This window comes from Larimichthys crocea, chromosome V, assembly GCF_000972845.2.
Source record: "Larimichthys crocea isolate SSNF chromosome V, L_crocea_2.0, whole genome shotgun sequence".
Lineage (NCBI taxonomy): Eukaryota > Metazoa > Chordata > Actinopteri > Sciaenidae > Larimichthys > Larimichthys crocea.
The window spans coordinates 5,362,221-5,376,391 of NC_040015.1; the positions used below are offsets into that span (position 1 = coordinate 5,362,221).

Here is a 14,171-nt window from a genome sequence, read left to right on the forward strand (position 1 = left end):
AATTTCAACACTTGCATCCTGCTTTAAATTGCGGATATTTGCTCCTGCATTCAGAAGCCTGCAGAAGTTCAACACAAATGTATCTAAAAGGTCATATTTGACGCTCAAATGGCCCAGTGGGTGATTATATTTTTTATGAAATATTGAATCATTTAAATTTAGTGAGCCTCAAAAGTTTGCTTGAATTAAAGTGTGTAAGGTGTTCTAGAGGAAATGCCTCTTTGTTGATGCTAACATCTCACGGGCCTCTGAAACATGACAAGGAGCCAAAAACAGTGTATAATCTTATTTTTGAAAAGTAATTACTAATCACAGCTACATTTACAGATACATTTTGTGGAGTAGAAGTATAAAGTGGGAATCCAAATACAAGTAAAATACAAGTACAGTAGAGTCCTTTAGTAAATGCATTTTAATGTAAGCGGCTACAAAGTTTCAGATCTGTTCTCCAACATGGTGATTTAAAACAAGTCTCTTCACAGATTAGTATATATAGTATATGACAGACAAGCTTGCAAAACTCAAGATTCATGCTTTATTTTGCACATTGACTCATTTGAATAGAAGCATTAGCGTGTAGTGTGGAAATGGGACAGAGCTCAGTTCTACAGAAGAACTTTGGCCATTATCACTTAAATCAAGGGCTAATTTAGCTTCAGGGCTCACTCAACAAAACACAACGATGATATCATCACTCTGTGATTCCAGGAAACCAACCAGAAGAATAACGACACCCACAGACTAGGTTTCACGTTTAGAGTGGAGCCTGTTTACAGTTAAGATTAGAATAACGATTAGAAGTTAAATGGATTTTTGAGGTTATTTCCATTGGTCACTCAGTACAAAGAGTTCATCATTGTGTTTCTAATAGAAAGCTCCATTCAGTGATTTTTCTTTCTACTGACTGTTGATTCTAGGTGTCTAACATCATCTTAAATATGAGTTTTAAATAAATTCATGTTCATGGGTTGTTTAATGGGTAATTATTAGTTTGAACCAGGTTATAGATATCTGCTCATCACCCACACCCTCTTAACATTACTATATGCCAAAGTGTTATCATGCACAGTTTTCCCAAGATTCACAGAGTAAGGTCACCAGCTGGTCCCAAAGTGCAGTGGTAGTCCTTCAGAGTCTGGGATAGGAATCAAGGAAAGAGAGAAGGCAGTTTAAGGTCTTTAACAAGGATAAAGTAGACTGTGTGTGTGTGTGTGTGTGTGTGTGTGTGTGTGTGTGTGTTTCCAGCGACCATGGCCACAGGACCATACCAGCCACACCCACCCCAACACCATCACTACCACACCACTGAAAGGACTGACCTAGTAAAGGCGTATTAGCTTTTGTATTGGACCCTCAATCATTCTAATTGTTTCAACAGCACCAGTCAAGTGCAATAAATGACATGTTTGAAAGCCTTTGTCTCTCACTGTGTCTTTTGTTTTCACTTCTGAGGATATTGGCAGATGTATGTGCAGAGTTTAGGTCAGGTCAGTTCAGGTCTTTTTTTTTTTTTTAAGCTATTTAATGATGAAAGGTATAAATGAATTAAACTGAGGTGATTGGTTTTGTTAACAAATATACACATAAAGCAGTAATTTTGTCTGGTCAAAATATACCAGATTTGTGTTATTTTTGCTTGAAGAACACATGTAATGATATGAAGTAGTATATACATGACACCACAAACAAACTCTTCTCCTCTTCTGTCCCCATTTGGTTTCTGTTTCTCCAAATATTCAGTCCCTGCTCTGGTCAGCGTGGTCACCGCTGCATGGTGCATGCAAAAATATAGCAAATATAAATATTAGAAAATAGAACGGATGCACAAACTATGGCACCCCTAAAGGAAGCAAGCAGCACTTTGCAGCACTTTCCCCACCTTTGTGGCGCTGGCACGACAAAAATGCAAAAGAAAAGTTTGAATATAATTCTTATTATTCAGAATCTATTTAGTGGTGAATTATGAATTAAAAATTTGCAAAGTAGATTAGATAGTTTAAGCCATATTTAAGTAAGATTACAATTACAGGCTCGGAAAAGATACAAGTACCCCCCAAAATGACGTGAGTAGTTTTCATTTGTTGCTTCAGCTGCTGGCCTCTGCAACAATATATCAGATGTGCATTATTTTGAGCTTGTTGTGGAGTTCTGCCCTTGAGTGGTCAAAAACCAAACTAAACCAAACTAAACTAAACTAAACTAAACTCAGCTAAACTCAGCTAAACCAAACTAAACTCAGCTAAACTCAGCAAAACTAAACTAAACTAAACTCAGCTAAACTAAACTAAACTAAACTCAGCTAAACCAAACTAAACTAAACTAAACTCAGCTAAACTAAACTAAATTCACCAAAACTAAACTAAACTAAACTCAGCTAAACTAAATTAAACTAAACTAAACTAAACTAAACTCAGCTAAACTAAACTAAACTAAATTCAGCAAAACTAAACTAAACTAAACTCAGCTAAACTAAACTAAACTCAGCTAAACTAAACTAAGCTAAGCTAAACTCAGCTAAGCTAAACTAAACTAAGCTAAACTATATTAAACTCAGCTAAACTAAACTAAACTCAGCTAAACTAAACTAAACTAAGCTAAACTATACTAAACTAAACTCAGCTAAACTAAACTAAACTAAACTCAGCTAAACTAAACTAAGGTAAACTAAACTAAACTCAGCTAAACCAAACGAAACTAAACTAAACTCAGCTAAACTAAACTAAATTCAGCAAAACTAAACTAAACTCAGCTAAACTAAACTAAACTCAGCTAAACTAAACTAAATTAAACTAAACTTAGCTAAACTAAACTCAGCTAAACTAAACTAAGGTAAACTAAACTAAACTCAGCTAAACTAAACTCAGCTAAACTAAACTAAATTCAGCAAAACTAAATAAACTAAACTCAGCTAAACTAAACTAAACTCAGCTAAACTAAACTAAGCTAAACTAAACTAGACTCAGCTAAACCAAACTAAACTAAACTCAGCTAAACTAAACTCAGCTAAACTAAACTCAGCTAAACTAAACTAAACTAAGCTAAACTCAGCTGAACTAAACTAAATTCAGCTAAACTAAACTCAGCTAAACTAAACTAAACTCAGCTAAACTAAACTAAGCTAAACTCAACTCAACTAAACTTAAACTAAACTCAGCTAAACTAAACTAAGCTAAACTAAACTCAGCTGAACTAAACTAAATTCAGCTAAACTAAACTCAGCTAAACTAAACTAAACTCAGCTAAACTAAACTAAGCTAAACTCAACTCAACTAAACTTAAACTAAACTCAGCTAAACTAAACTAAGCTAAACTAAACTCAGCTGAACTAAACTAAATTCAGCTAAACTAAACTCAGCTAAACTAAACTAAACTCAGCTAAACTAAACTAAGCTAAACTCAACTCAACTAAACTAAACTAAATTAAACTTGTTAAGCAATATAAAAGAAAGCGCCTTTACTCATTGTGTTATGCACGGTACTTTTATTTTGAAGGATGTCTGTTATCCTATCCCGGATGTGTTGTGTTTAGTTTCCCCGGGAAAAAGTTGACGCTTGTATCACACAGTGGTCGAGTCATGTGAAAATAAAAGGCAAGATGGAAGCTGTACTGAAGTGGAGTCTAAATGAAAATGCTTAACAAAACTAAACTCAGCTAAACTAAACTCAGCTAGGCTAAACTAAACTCAGCTAAGCTAAACTCAGCTAAACTAAACTAAACTCAGCTAAACTAAACTAAACTCAGCTAAACTAAACTCAGCTAAACTAAACTAAGTTAAACTAAACTAAACTCAGCTAAACTAAACTCAGCTAAACCAAACTAAACTTAACTAAACTCAGCTAAACTAAACTCAGCAAAACTAAACTAAACTCAGCTAAACTAAACTAAACTCAGCTAAACTAAACTAAACTAAATTAAACTAAACTCAGCTAAACTAAACTAAACTCAGCTAAACTAAACTAAATTAAACTAAACTCAGATAAACTAAACTAAGCTAAACTAAACTCAGCTAAACTAAACTAAACTCAGCTAAACTAAGCTAAACTATACTAAACTCAGCTAAACTAAACTAAGCTAAACTAAACTCAGCTGAACTAAACTCAGCTAAACTAAACTCAGCTAAACTAAACTCAACTAAACTCAGCTAAACTAAACTAAGCTAAACTAAACTCAGCTAAACTAAACTCAGCTAAACTCAGCAAAACTAAACTAAACTAAACTCAGCTAAACTAAAATAAACTAAAGTAAACTAAACTTAAACTAAACTCTAAATTAAACTAAACTAAAAACTAATCACTGCAGCTTTAAAGTTTTTTTTTTACTTAAAAGTTTTTTCCCAGTGACACAGTCAGGCAGATGTATGAAATATGAAAAACTCTTTGTATTGATGATGTTCTAGGAAAGCTTCTTTGTCTTGACATGCTCACATAGATTTGTGTCTTTACATCCACGTGAATATTTTCTTCTTATATTTCTTTAATAAACAGATAGATCTGATAGCTCCAGATAATTTTCCTGATCTTTTTCTTCTTATGTGTTTAGAAACGTGAGTTATATCTTGGTCCCATGACCTGGTCCCGGTCCCGGTTCGTGTTCGGCCTCTCCGTGAGGAGGTGCTGTGTGTAGTAATGCTGCCACCTGGTGGACACGGTGGAACAGTGACCAGCGTCACGTTCAGAGAGGCAGTGAAGCGTTCTTACTGCTGCACTCTGCTTCTTCGTCATAAAAGTGTCACTTTTGATTGATAAATATAAATGTAAGATTATTGAATACAATATTTTGTGTGTATTTTAAAGTGTTGGTTGCTTTTTACACCTGAAGTGTTCCCATGAGAACACAGTCAGTGCCTACAGAGGATGTTTACCAGTCTACGGAAGCCTGTGCGCTTCTATATTCTGCTTTGCTTTTCTAAAAGAATTAGTCTGCAGACAAAGTCAGACATCTGCGTGTCCTGTGTCCGTTCACATGAGCCCGCTGGACCCGTGCAGGCACATCACGGACTGTGGCCAGTGGTTCTCGTTCACTTTAGTAGATTGGCGTGCCAGAGTGCGGCCGGCAGTTACGCAGTTTACGTGAATGTTTTGGCGTAGCAGAGGCCCAGGTGAAAGGAAGTGGTGGAAGAGTAGCCACTAAACCGAGACAGCTACAGAGTGAATGGCAGTCAGCATATCCAACGAACGAGTTCAGATGTTTTCAGCCGAGAACACCCAGTGAGAGACGGACACCAGGTGAGATGACGCGCTGATGTGTCTTTCTGGAAAACGCTGCTGCTCTGCATGTGCTGGCCTCGCTGGCTATCAGCTAGCTCGCTGCCGAGCAGGCTGACGGTGACGGCGCTGCACGGTGCTGCATGGCGGCTGCGCTCATCGTACACACGGCGTGTTGCACTGCATGTTGTACATTTTGGGTGACGCCATGTTTCACTTTAGCTCCATAAATCACACGGCCGGGCCGGACACACACACACACACACTTGCCGCCGGCCGTTAACGCAGCCCGGTTAACGGCTGGCTCCAGACAGGCGCGAGCTGCGGTACGTAACGCTCGCGGTGCTACGTGAAGTCGTTGAGCGCTGTTCAGGCTGTCCGTGGCCGTTATACGAGAGTGTGCCCGGTACCGCTCAGTGCGAGACACTGCTCGGCTGCTTCAGCCGTACCACGGCTCTCTGTGTCCCACAGTATGACGGAGCTAACGGGGCTAACGTTAGCGCCCTGTAGTGTCAGTGTGAGCTAGCTAACGTCACGGTGATAATGAGGCCGAGCACCGGGGGAGCTCTGCTGCTCTTCACCGTGCACATGTCTGAAACAGGCAGCAACACATATTTCATAAAAGTGTTGAGCTAATGTTACGCTCGTGTGTCATAACCGGGCTCGCGCTGGGTTGTGTGCTAACCAGCTAAGCTAATGTTACTCAGCACGCTCTGTGCTAGCAGCTAACTGTTAGCCACCACAGGAAGCTAACACGGTGTTAGCAGCTGTGTTCATAACCGCTGAATATGAATTCATAAACATGTGTGTGGTTGGTGTTTTGAACATTGTGTTCTGTACGCGTGACACACGCTCTCTGTGGACAATGGCACATGTACTGGCATGTCAGTGAGCTCACAGCTGTGAAGGCTGACGTTAGATCAGAGTTCAAAACCTTTTTTCTTTTTGTCGCAACTATGACTTATTCATACTGTAAGACGTGTGAATATAGTAATATTCATATATAGTTACAGATGCCAACTGAGCAGTCCTGTTGCAGATGTGTTTGATAAACAAATGTACCAGTTCTAAGTTGAGGTTGAAATATTAGTGCAGATCAGGAGTAAGTCTCTGCGCTGTTTGTAATGTTGCTGCCATGTGGTCCATCACTGATGCTTAGTTGGCATATGACACATGTGCAGCGGTATGTTCCTGGTGCATTCCGCTCTAAACTCTGTCCAAGGTGAACGCTTGCCAAGTGCTCCTCACACAGGGTTAATGTGTAGCCATGGCTGCTTCAGCTTACATGCCAGAGAAGGATGGCGTCTATCAAAGCGGACAGCTGCCCGCTGTGGATGGTGATCATCCCTGTCAAACGTTATAGCACAAGCTGCTTCTTTCCACGCTACCTGCCAGTGACAAGTGTCCCATGTCTGAGGAACATGAGTGCCATCGTTTTATACGCTCCAAAGCATCGACACATGTAACAACAGTAATATCAGTAACATAATGTGGCACACCATCAGACACTCTGCACTCGCATGTCTGAAGGTTTGAAGGGCGTGGTGAGATCTCTTGTCCGTGTGTCTGTGGTGAACTTGTTTCATGCAGTACTTCACATCGATTAGTCCATCTTAAATCTCCTGTGCTTGTCTGGGGAGCATGTGTGTTAAATTTGTGTCTCTCCTGAAGCAACATGGTGTAACCATGCCGACATGATGCCAGACATCAAGCTGTGCTGACACCTGTCTGCTGCCCGCTGTGCTGGCTTGTAGAAAACAAAAGGTGTGATGCTGGTGTGTGTTCCCCTTAAGACGAGTACAGACGAGGACACATGAAGCGGGGGTGGGATTCACTGGGGCATTCAAGCTGTCATTGAGTTGCAGAATCAGTTTTCTCTACAGTGAGTACTCGGCCAGTGTTGTAGTCAGCAGCGCCTCATTGCTTTATATTTCCATCATTATTTAGTTGAACACTTTTGGTGACAGCAGCATTGTCGTGAGGTGACCTGTCACATTTCCATACCGGCAGCGTATGATTGCTGTGTGCTGATGAAACATAGAGGCTGCCTTGGTCCCTGAATGTGGGCTTAATCACAGACCATGCTGAGGTCCACTGAGCTCTTTGTCACCAAATGTGTCAGCTCTGACTCCACAGCGGTTTCAGAGATGAGCATCCGGTTGTGTCATGTTTTTAATTGGTGCACCATTAAAGACAAGCTGGCTCCTGTTCTGCCTATACAGTAGTGTCATGTGGTCTGGTGGTGAGTTCACACCACGGAATGTGTTGTCTCACTCCAGTACATTTCTCATCTTGCTCTCTGCTTTTGTTTCTGCAGAGCTGGAGGACCTAGTCACAATCCCTGCCACTTCCTCTTTGTGTAGAGGTGAGAGTCGTACCTTTGGAGAACTCCTGTCACTGTATGACCATCAGGAGTAACTCCTGTCACTGTATGACCATCAGGAGTAACTACTGTCACTGTATGACCATCAGGAGTAACTACTGTCACTGTATGACGACCAGCGCATGAGTAACAGAAGCAGTCTAACAGGAAGCCAAACTAACTTGAGTGCTTCCTCTACGTTTCACATTTGTGATATTCATTATATATAATGAGGTTTTTCATGTATTGCACTGTTTTATATGTTTCTACATCTGTTTCTGGTTTCTCAGGTTTGTTTCCACCTCAATGTGGGGGAGCATCAGGAGTTGATTAAGAGATATTTTATCATGAAGCCCAGATTAAGTGTTGTCTGCTTATCCAGAAAGTCTCAGTTATTACCTGTAAGTATATTTCCTAAATGATTCATTACTTTAGCATTATTCATCCTGCCTGACTACATTACATTACATTATTACATTACATTACATTACATTGCATTTAGCAGACGCTTTTATCCAAAGCGACTTACAGAGGAGGACATAAGCTGAGAAAGGTGTAAAGGAGCACAGAGTAGTTGTTAGTTTTTGCTAGGCAGGGAAGCATTCTCGAAACAGAAAGGTTTTTACAAGTTTTTTTTAAAGGTCGAAAGGGATGTTGCTGTTCTAGTAGCCGTTGGTAGGTCATTCCACCATTTGGGGACGACCACAGAGAAGAGTTTAGAGTGACCTCACTTTGCGAGAGGCGAGGGTACAACTAGACGGTTTGTATGAGCGGAGCGTAGCGCCCTGGTCGGGACGTGAGCCTTTAGTAAGACGCTGAGATAGGCACCAACAATATTCCCATTTAGCACTTGTGGCCTCAAACTCTAAACAATCTAGAATCAAGCTAGATATGTAAAGACTGGAGTGCTTTAACCCTTGGAAGGCCTTAGCGTCGTTACTGCTTAATAGATCATAAGGCAAAATGTGGCTTCTTCCTAAAAACTGCTATAAAAATAATATATAATAATATTTTTTTCCACTTTAAACACGTCAGTCTTTTAGAACTACTTCAGCCTGAAATATACATATCAAATATTAATTATATTTTTTTGGTTTTTAACCCTTTAAATGCCAGTATGTTTACATAGCTATGCTGGTTTTTATGAAAAAAACAAAAAAACAAATAATTTCCATAAAATACATTTCAATGACTAATGGCTAACTATTATTATTAGGCCCTAAGATGGGTCAATGATTGGCAGCAACATTGATTTTGATGCATTGTTATTTTTTTTGCAGTGTCATATTTTTCAAAAACCATCCATTCGTGTTCCTATAGGACAAAACGTGGCTCCTTCCTAAAAACTGCTATAAAATGATATATAATAATATTTTTTTCCACTTTAAACACGTCAGTCTTTTAGAACTACTTCAGCCTGAAATATACATATCAAATATTAATTATATTTTTTTGGTTTTTAACCCTTTAAATGCCAGTATGTTTACATAACTCTGCTGTTTTTTTATGAAAAAAACAAAAAAACTAAAATAATTTCCAGAAAATACATTTCAATGACTAATGGCTAACTATTATTATGGCACATACACACACACACACACACACACACACACATACACACACACGCACACACAGACGCTTTTTTTTTTACACACACACCATTATCCAACATCAAAAGCGCACACACTTCTTTCGCAGAAAACAGTAAAACGTGTGAAACTTTGCTGCACGCGCTGAATGGGTAAAATGGCGCCACATGGTGGACAAATATAAAAACTACAAATTTAAAGCCAGTGGTCCAAAATGAAATCTTGACATAAAGGAATGCATTAATTTATGTTAGGATAAACGTGGGATCAAAAAAAGTGTTTTTAATGGTTTTTAATGGGGCACTTTTTGCCACTAGGATCTATTAAGGATGCATTTCTGTTGCTGAGCCATTTTAGGCTTAATAAAGTACTGAGATGACAATTCTAAAAAACATTAAAAATGATTATCTTTGACCAAATTTTAGCAATTTTCATTCAACACAGCCACATTTAATAAAAAATAAACAAAGCAAATGGCAGGAATGGTCCCTAGGATGGGCCAGGTGTTAAGCATATGTTTCATATGTTTAGTTAAATGTTGTAAAATGATATCCCGTCTTGTGCTGAGGTCTTTCCATAAAGACGAGGACGCTCTTGATCTCAGCACGATATGGTTGCTTCATATCTCCCATGATATGTAAAAGTTTTTAAGCTGTCATAAAAAGTCTTTCCTGAGCTTTCTTCTCTCTGCAAACTGTTCTGAGCTCTGTACAAACTCTAACCAACTAAACAAGCTTCTTAGAGAATGGTCTAAACATGTTATAAACAAGTTGTCCTCGAGCTCTTAAAGTATTCTAGGGCTGCAACCATTAGTCCTAGTAATCAATTATGTTGACAGCATTTTAGTGTTGATGTGTCAGTGGATGATCACATACTGTTAAATCAAATATTTTTCAAAGATTTCAGCCGGAGCAAATCTCATTAGCACCACTACAAACGTACGCACTGCAGGAAATGAACTACGGGAAGAGACCTCCTGTCTCCCAAACCGATATAAAAATGGTCATAACCTGCAAGCAATGCAGAGACATATTCATTCATTCATTCATTCATTCATTCATTCATTCATTAGTGTGCAACCAAAACAGGATTTATTCAAATACAAACTGGTTTGGAGCTTATGCTCCTCCGTGTCATCAGACGAGAGATAGTGGAGAGACACGGGTCAGGTGACGCTCTTTGAATACTTTCATTTGTTAATTATGTGCACAGGCTTGAAGGGTGACCAGTACTATCACTGATTTTAAAAAAACACGAGGTTGACAATATCAATAATAATTCATGTGTAGGATGAATCAGTCCAAATCAGTGATGTCATGAATTGGATATTATTGTAATTGTACAATATGTTTGTGTTGATCTGTCCTGTACACGTGACATCCATTGCACGTCTGTCCGTCCTGAGGTTTCTTCCACATTTTTTCCCTGTTAAAGGTTTTTTGTCGGCAAGTTTTTCCTCACTCGAACCGAGGGTCTAAGGACAGAGGGTGTCACTCCCTGTACAGATTGTAAAGCCCTCAGAGGCAAATGTACTTTGTGACTTTGGGCTATACAAATAAAATTGATTTGATTTAATATCACACTGAATAGTAAACCTCCACTTCATGTCAGTGGTAGTCTGTGATTTGGAGCATTGTAATAATTCATTTGTGAGATATTTAATTAGTAATACTTGGTATTGGGTATTACACTGTGATTAAACATGATGCACAGACTTCAGCTTCTGAAATGATGCATCTTTCGTTCTGTCTCAGAAATAATCGTGACTGATCGAAAAAACAATGGATAGATTAGTCGACAACCAAAGTAATCACTAGTTGCAGCCCAAAAGCATTCTTGAGGTCTAAGCAAGCTGTTGTCATGTTCTGTACAAACTCCAAAGATGCTGTTCTCGTATTCTAAACAAGCTCCAGGTAAACTTGTCCAACACTAAATGTCATCAACCATCTGACACTGAGACATCTGCTCTACATGAATACAGTATGTGCATGTCCTCTGCCAGTGAACCTCTGAAAAGAAGAGGATGATGAAATGAGATAAAGTGGACGACTGGAGGAGCCCAGCCCCCTCACCTCCACCTCTTTGAAGCATGGCAGGCCTACAGCTTGTCACCCCTGCCACTTCACCCATGGGGCCTTTCTTTGGTCTGCCATGGCAGCAGGAGGCTATCCATGATAACATCTATACACCTAGGAAATATCAGGTACACATCCACATCCACGCATTTACCTTCTGCTCCATGTATTCTGTATAATAAATGTTTGGCTTGATGAATATTGTATTTCATTTGGTTGACACTCTGCTCACACTCATGGTGTCTGTCAAACTGAACCTTCCTTTGCAGGTAGAACTTCTTGAAGCAGCTCTTGAACATAATACTATCGTCTGCTTGAATACTGGCTCAGGGAAGACCTTTATTGCAGTACTTCTAACAAAAGAGCTCTCCCACCAAATCCGTGGACATTACCAAGAAAATGCGAAGAGGACTGTTTTTCTGGTGAACACAGGTACACACCATTGCTCTCCATGTGCCTCAGAATTTTCCAAGAAAAACAAAAGGAACAGTTGAACTGGAATGTTTCCAGGTAGTTTACTGTGTACTCTGCTCTACGTTCTCCAGCTTTGTCTGTAGTTCAGCAAGCAGCTGCAGTCAGGACTCACTCTGACCTCCAGGTGGGAGAGTACACAGATTTGGAGGAGACCTCAGCATGGACTGACCAACAGTGGACTCAAGAGATCATTGAGAATCAGGTTTGTGGCTGTCCTGCACAGTTTGTCACGTCCTTTAGCACAGGTACATACATTGTTACCCTGTGTTGTTCTGTTGATTGGTCAAACAGAGCACACCATGTCGACTGATAAGAGCTTTGTGAGCAGGTAGTTGATTAATGGTTAATGGTCATTCTGTCGTCTTCCCTCCGCCGTCATACAGGTGCTGGTCATGACTTGCCACATATTCCTGCACATTCTGAAGAATAAAATCTTACAGTTGTCTAAAATCAACTTGGTGGTTTTTGATGATTGTCACCTGGCCATCACTGACCACCCCTACTGTGAGATCATGAAGGTGAGACTGTGGTTGCAAAGTGAAGTTGGTGGTAAACGCTGGTTCTAAGGGAGGTGTGAATGACCTGACTGTCCTCTCGGTCTGCAGCTGTTTGAGGGCTGCTCAGGCAGTCCTCGTATCCTGGGTCTCACAGCCTCCATCCTGAATGGAAAGTGTGACCCGTCAGAACTGGAGCAGAAGATCCAGAATCTGGAGAGAATCCTGAAGAGCAATGCTGAAACTGCCACTGACCTTGTGGTCCTGGACAGGTACTACAAGTTTATCTATATGAGCTGGATCAGGCTGAATGTGTGCAGAGTGATTTCACTTCCTACAAACAGAGAAGGAAAAAGTTAAATCAATGACAGCACCATAGACGCAGACTCAACGTAACCTGTGTGCTGCACATGTTTCAGATACGCCTCTCAGCCAAGAGAAGTGGTGCTGGACTGTGGCCCCTATGTGGATAAGAGTGGCCTTTCTTCCCGTCTGCAGGCGGAGCTGGATGAAGCTCTCCACTTCCTGAATGACTGCAACATATCTGTTGCCAGAGAGGACCGCGACCCCACATTCATCTCCAAACAGGTCAGAGTGTGTTTGATCATTGTTCTATTCATCATCATTTCATCATGTGATTTCCCTGTTTTGCTTGAATTCAAGTGTGTGTGTGTGTCTGTCTGTGTCTGTCTGTGTCTGTCTGTGTCTGTCTGTGTCTGTCTGTGTCTGTCTGTCTGTCTGTGTCTGTCTGTGTCTGTCTGTGTCTGTGTGTGTGTTCCCCGTCATGCCTTGGCCACTAACACACCCCAATCCAGCACAGATGCTGGCAGATGAAGCTTGTGGCTCAGAGAAGTCGTTTATCCTGCTTGTGTTTGTAGATGCAGCTATGAATGAATACAGCGCACCAACTTTTTCTGAAATCAGGGTTGTGCATGAGACAACATCGCAGAGTGATCACAATACTTGTCATTTGCTACCATACAGTTTTGGGAGAGTATGTGTAATGTGAAAGAAGTACCTTGTGGTAACAAACCCACAGAAGTATCAACAGCAGCACAGCGGAGCCCTCTGTGGAGCTCATTAGCTGGTTCTGTCTCTGGTAAACATGCTGTTCACTCTGTCTGTCCTATCCAGGTCCTGACTGACTGCTGGGCCGTGCTGCAGGTGCTGGGACCCTGGTGTGCAGATAAGGCGGCAGGCATCATGGTGCGGGAGCTCCAGAAATACATCAAACACGAACAAGAGGAGCTCAACCGCAAGTTTCTGCTCTTCACCGACACCATCCTGCGCAAAGTGCACGCCCTCTGCGAGGAGCACTTCTCGCCCGCCTCGCTGGACCTCAAGTTCGTCACCCCGAAGGTCCTCCGGCTGCTCGAGATCCTGCACGAATACAAGCCCTTTGAGAGGCAGCAGTTTGAAAGCGTGGAGTGGTACAACAACCGCAACCAAGACAACTATGTGTCCTGGAGTGACTCTGAGGACGAAGATGAGGATGAGGAGGTGGAGGCCAAAGAGAGGCCTGAAGCAAACTTTCCCTCACCGTTCACCAACATCCTGTGTGGGATCATCTTTGTGGAGAGACGATACACAGCTGTTGTCCTCAATCGGTAAGGCCATGGGCTCTATGCCCTGTGCTGTGTGAGAGAGAGTTTTCTTTTCTTGCATGATTGTTGTTGGTCTTTAGTGTGTAGTGAATGGCTCGGGTCTGTTTTGAACTAAAACATGACGCTGTCCCATGTGAAGCTAGTTCCACATAGAATCATTCCTTATGTGTTCCTCCTCAGTCTGATCAAAGAGGCGGGAAAGCAGGACCCAGAGCTGGCTTACATCAGCAGCAACTTCATCACCGGCCACAGCATCGGCAAGAACCAGCCACGGAACAAGCAGATGGAGGTGGAGTTCAGGAAACAAGAGGAGGTATACAGACCCAGGGGGTGTCACCAGGGGGCGACTGAGTTTTTCTTAAAACTTG

General features: G+C 41.0%; 1 protein-coding gene across 5 annotated transcripts in view; it reads left to right on the forward strand.

Annotated features, from left to right (window-relative positions):
• Positions 1-4,359: 4,359 nt before the first annotated feature.
• dicer1 (dicer 1, ribonuclease type III) overlaps positions 4,360-14,171 on the forward strand; it is a 30,277-nt gene continuing 20,465 nt past the window's right edge. For 2 of the 5 annotated variants that reach the window (XM_019265177.2, XM_019265178.2), the window contains exons 1-11: positions 4,360-5,226; positions 7,523-7,570; positions 7,858-7,968; positions 11,159-11,359; positions 11,501-11,663; positions 11,777-11,907; positions 12,089-12,223; positions 12,311-12,471; positions 12,619-12,787; positions 13,334-13,806; positions 13,984-14,116. In XM_019265177.2, coding sequence (XP_019120722.1) covers positions 11,246-11,359; positions 11,501-11,663; positions 11,777-11,907; positions 12,089-12,223; positions 12,311-12,471; positions 12,619-12,787; positions 13,334-13,806; positions 13,984-14,116 — 1,479 coding nt within the window. In that variant the 5' untranslated portion in view covers positions 4,360-5,226; positions 7,523-7,570; positions 7,858-7,968; positions 11,159-11,245. The other 3 variants (XM_027278718.1, XM_027278719.1, XM_027278720.1) reach the window with 3 other exon arrangements.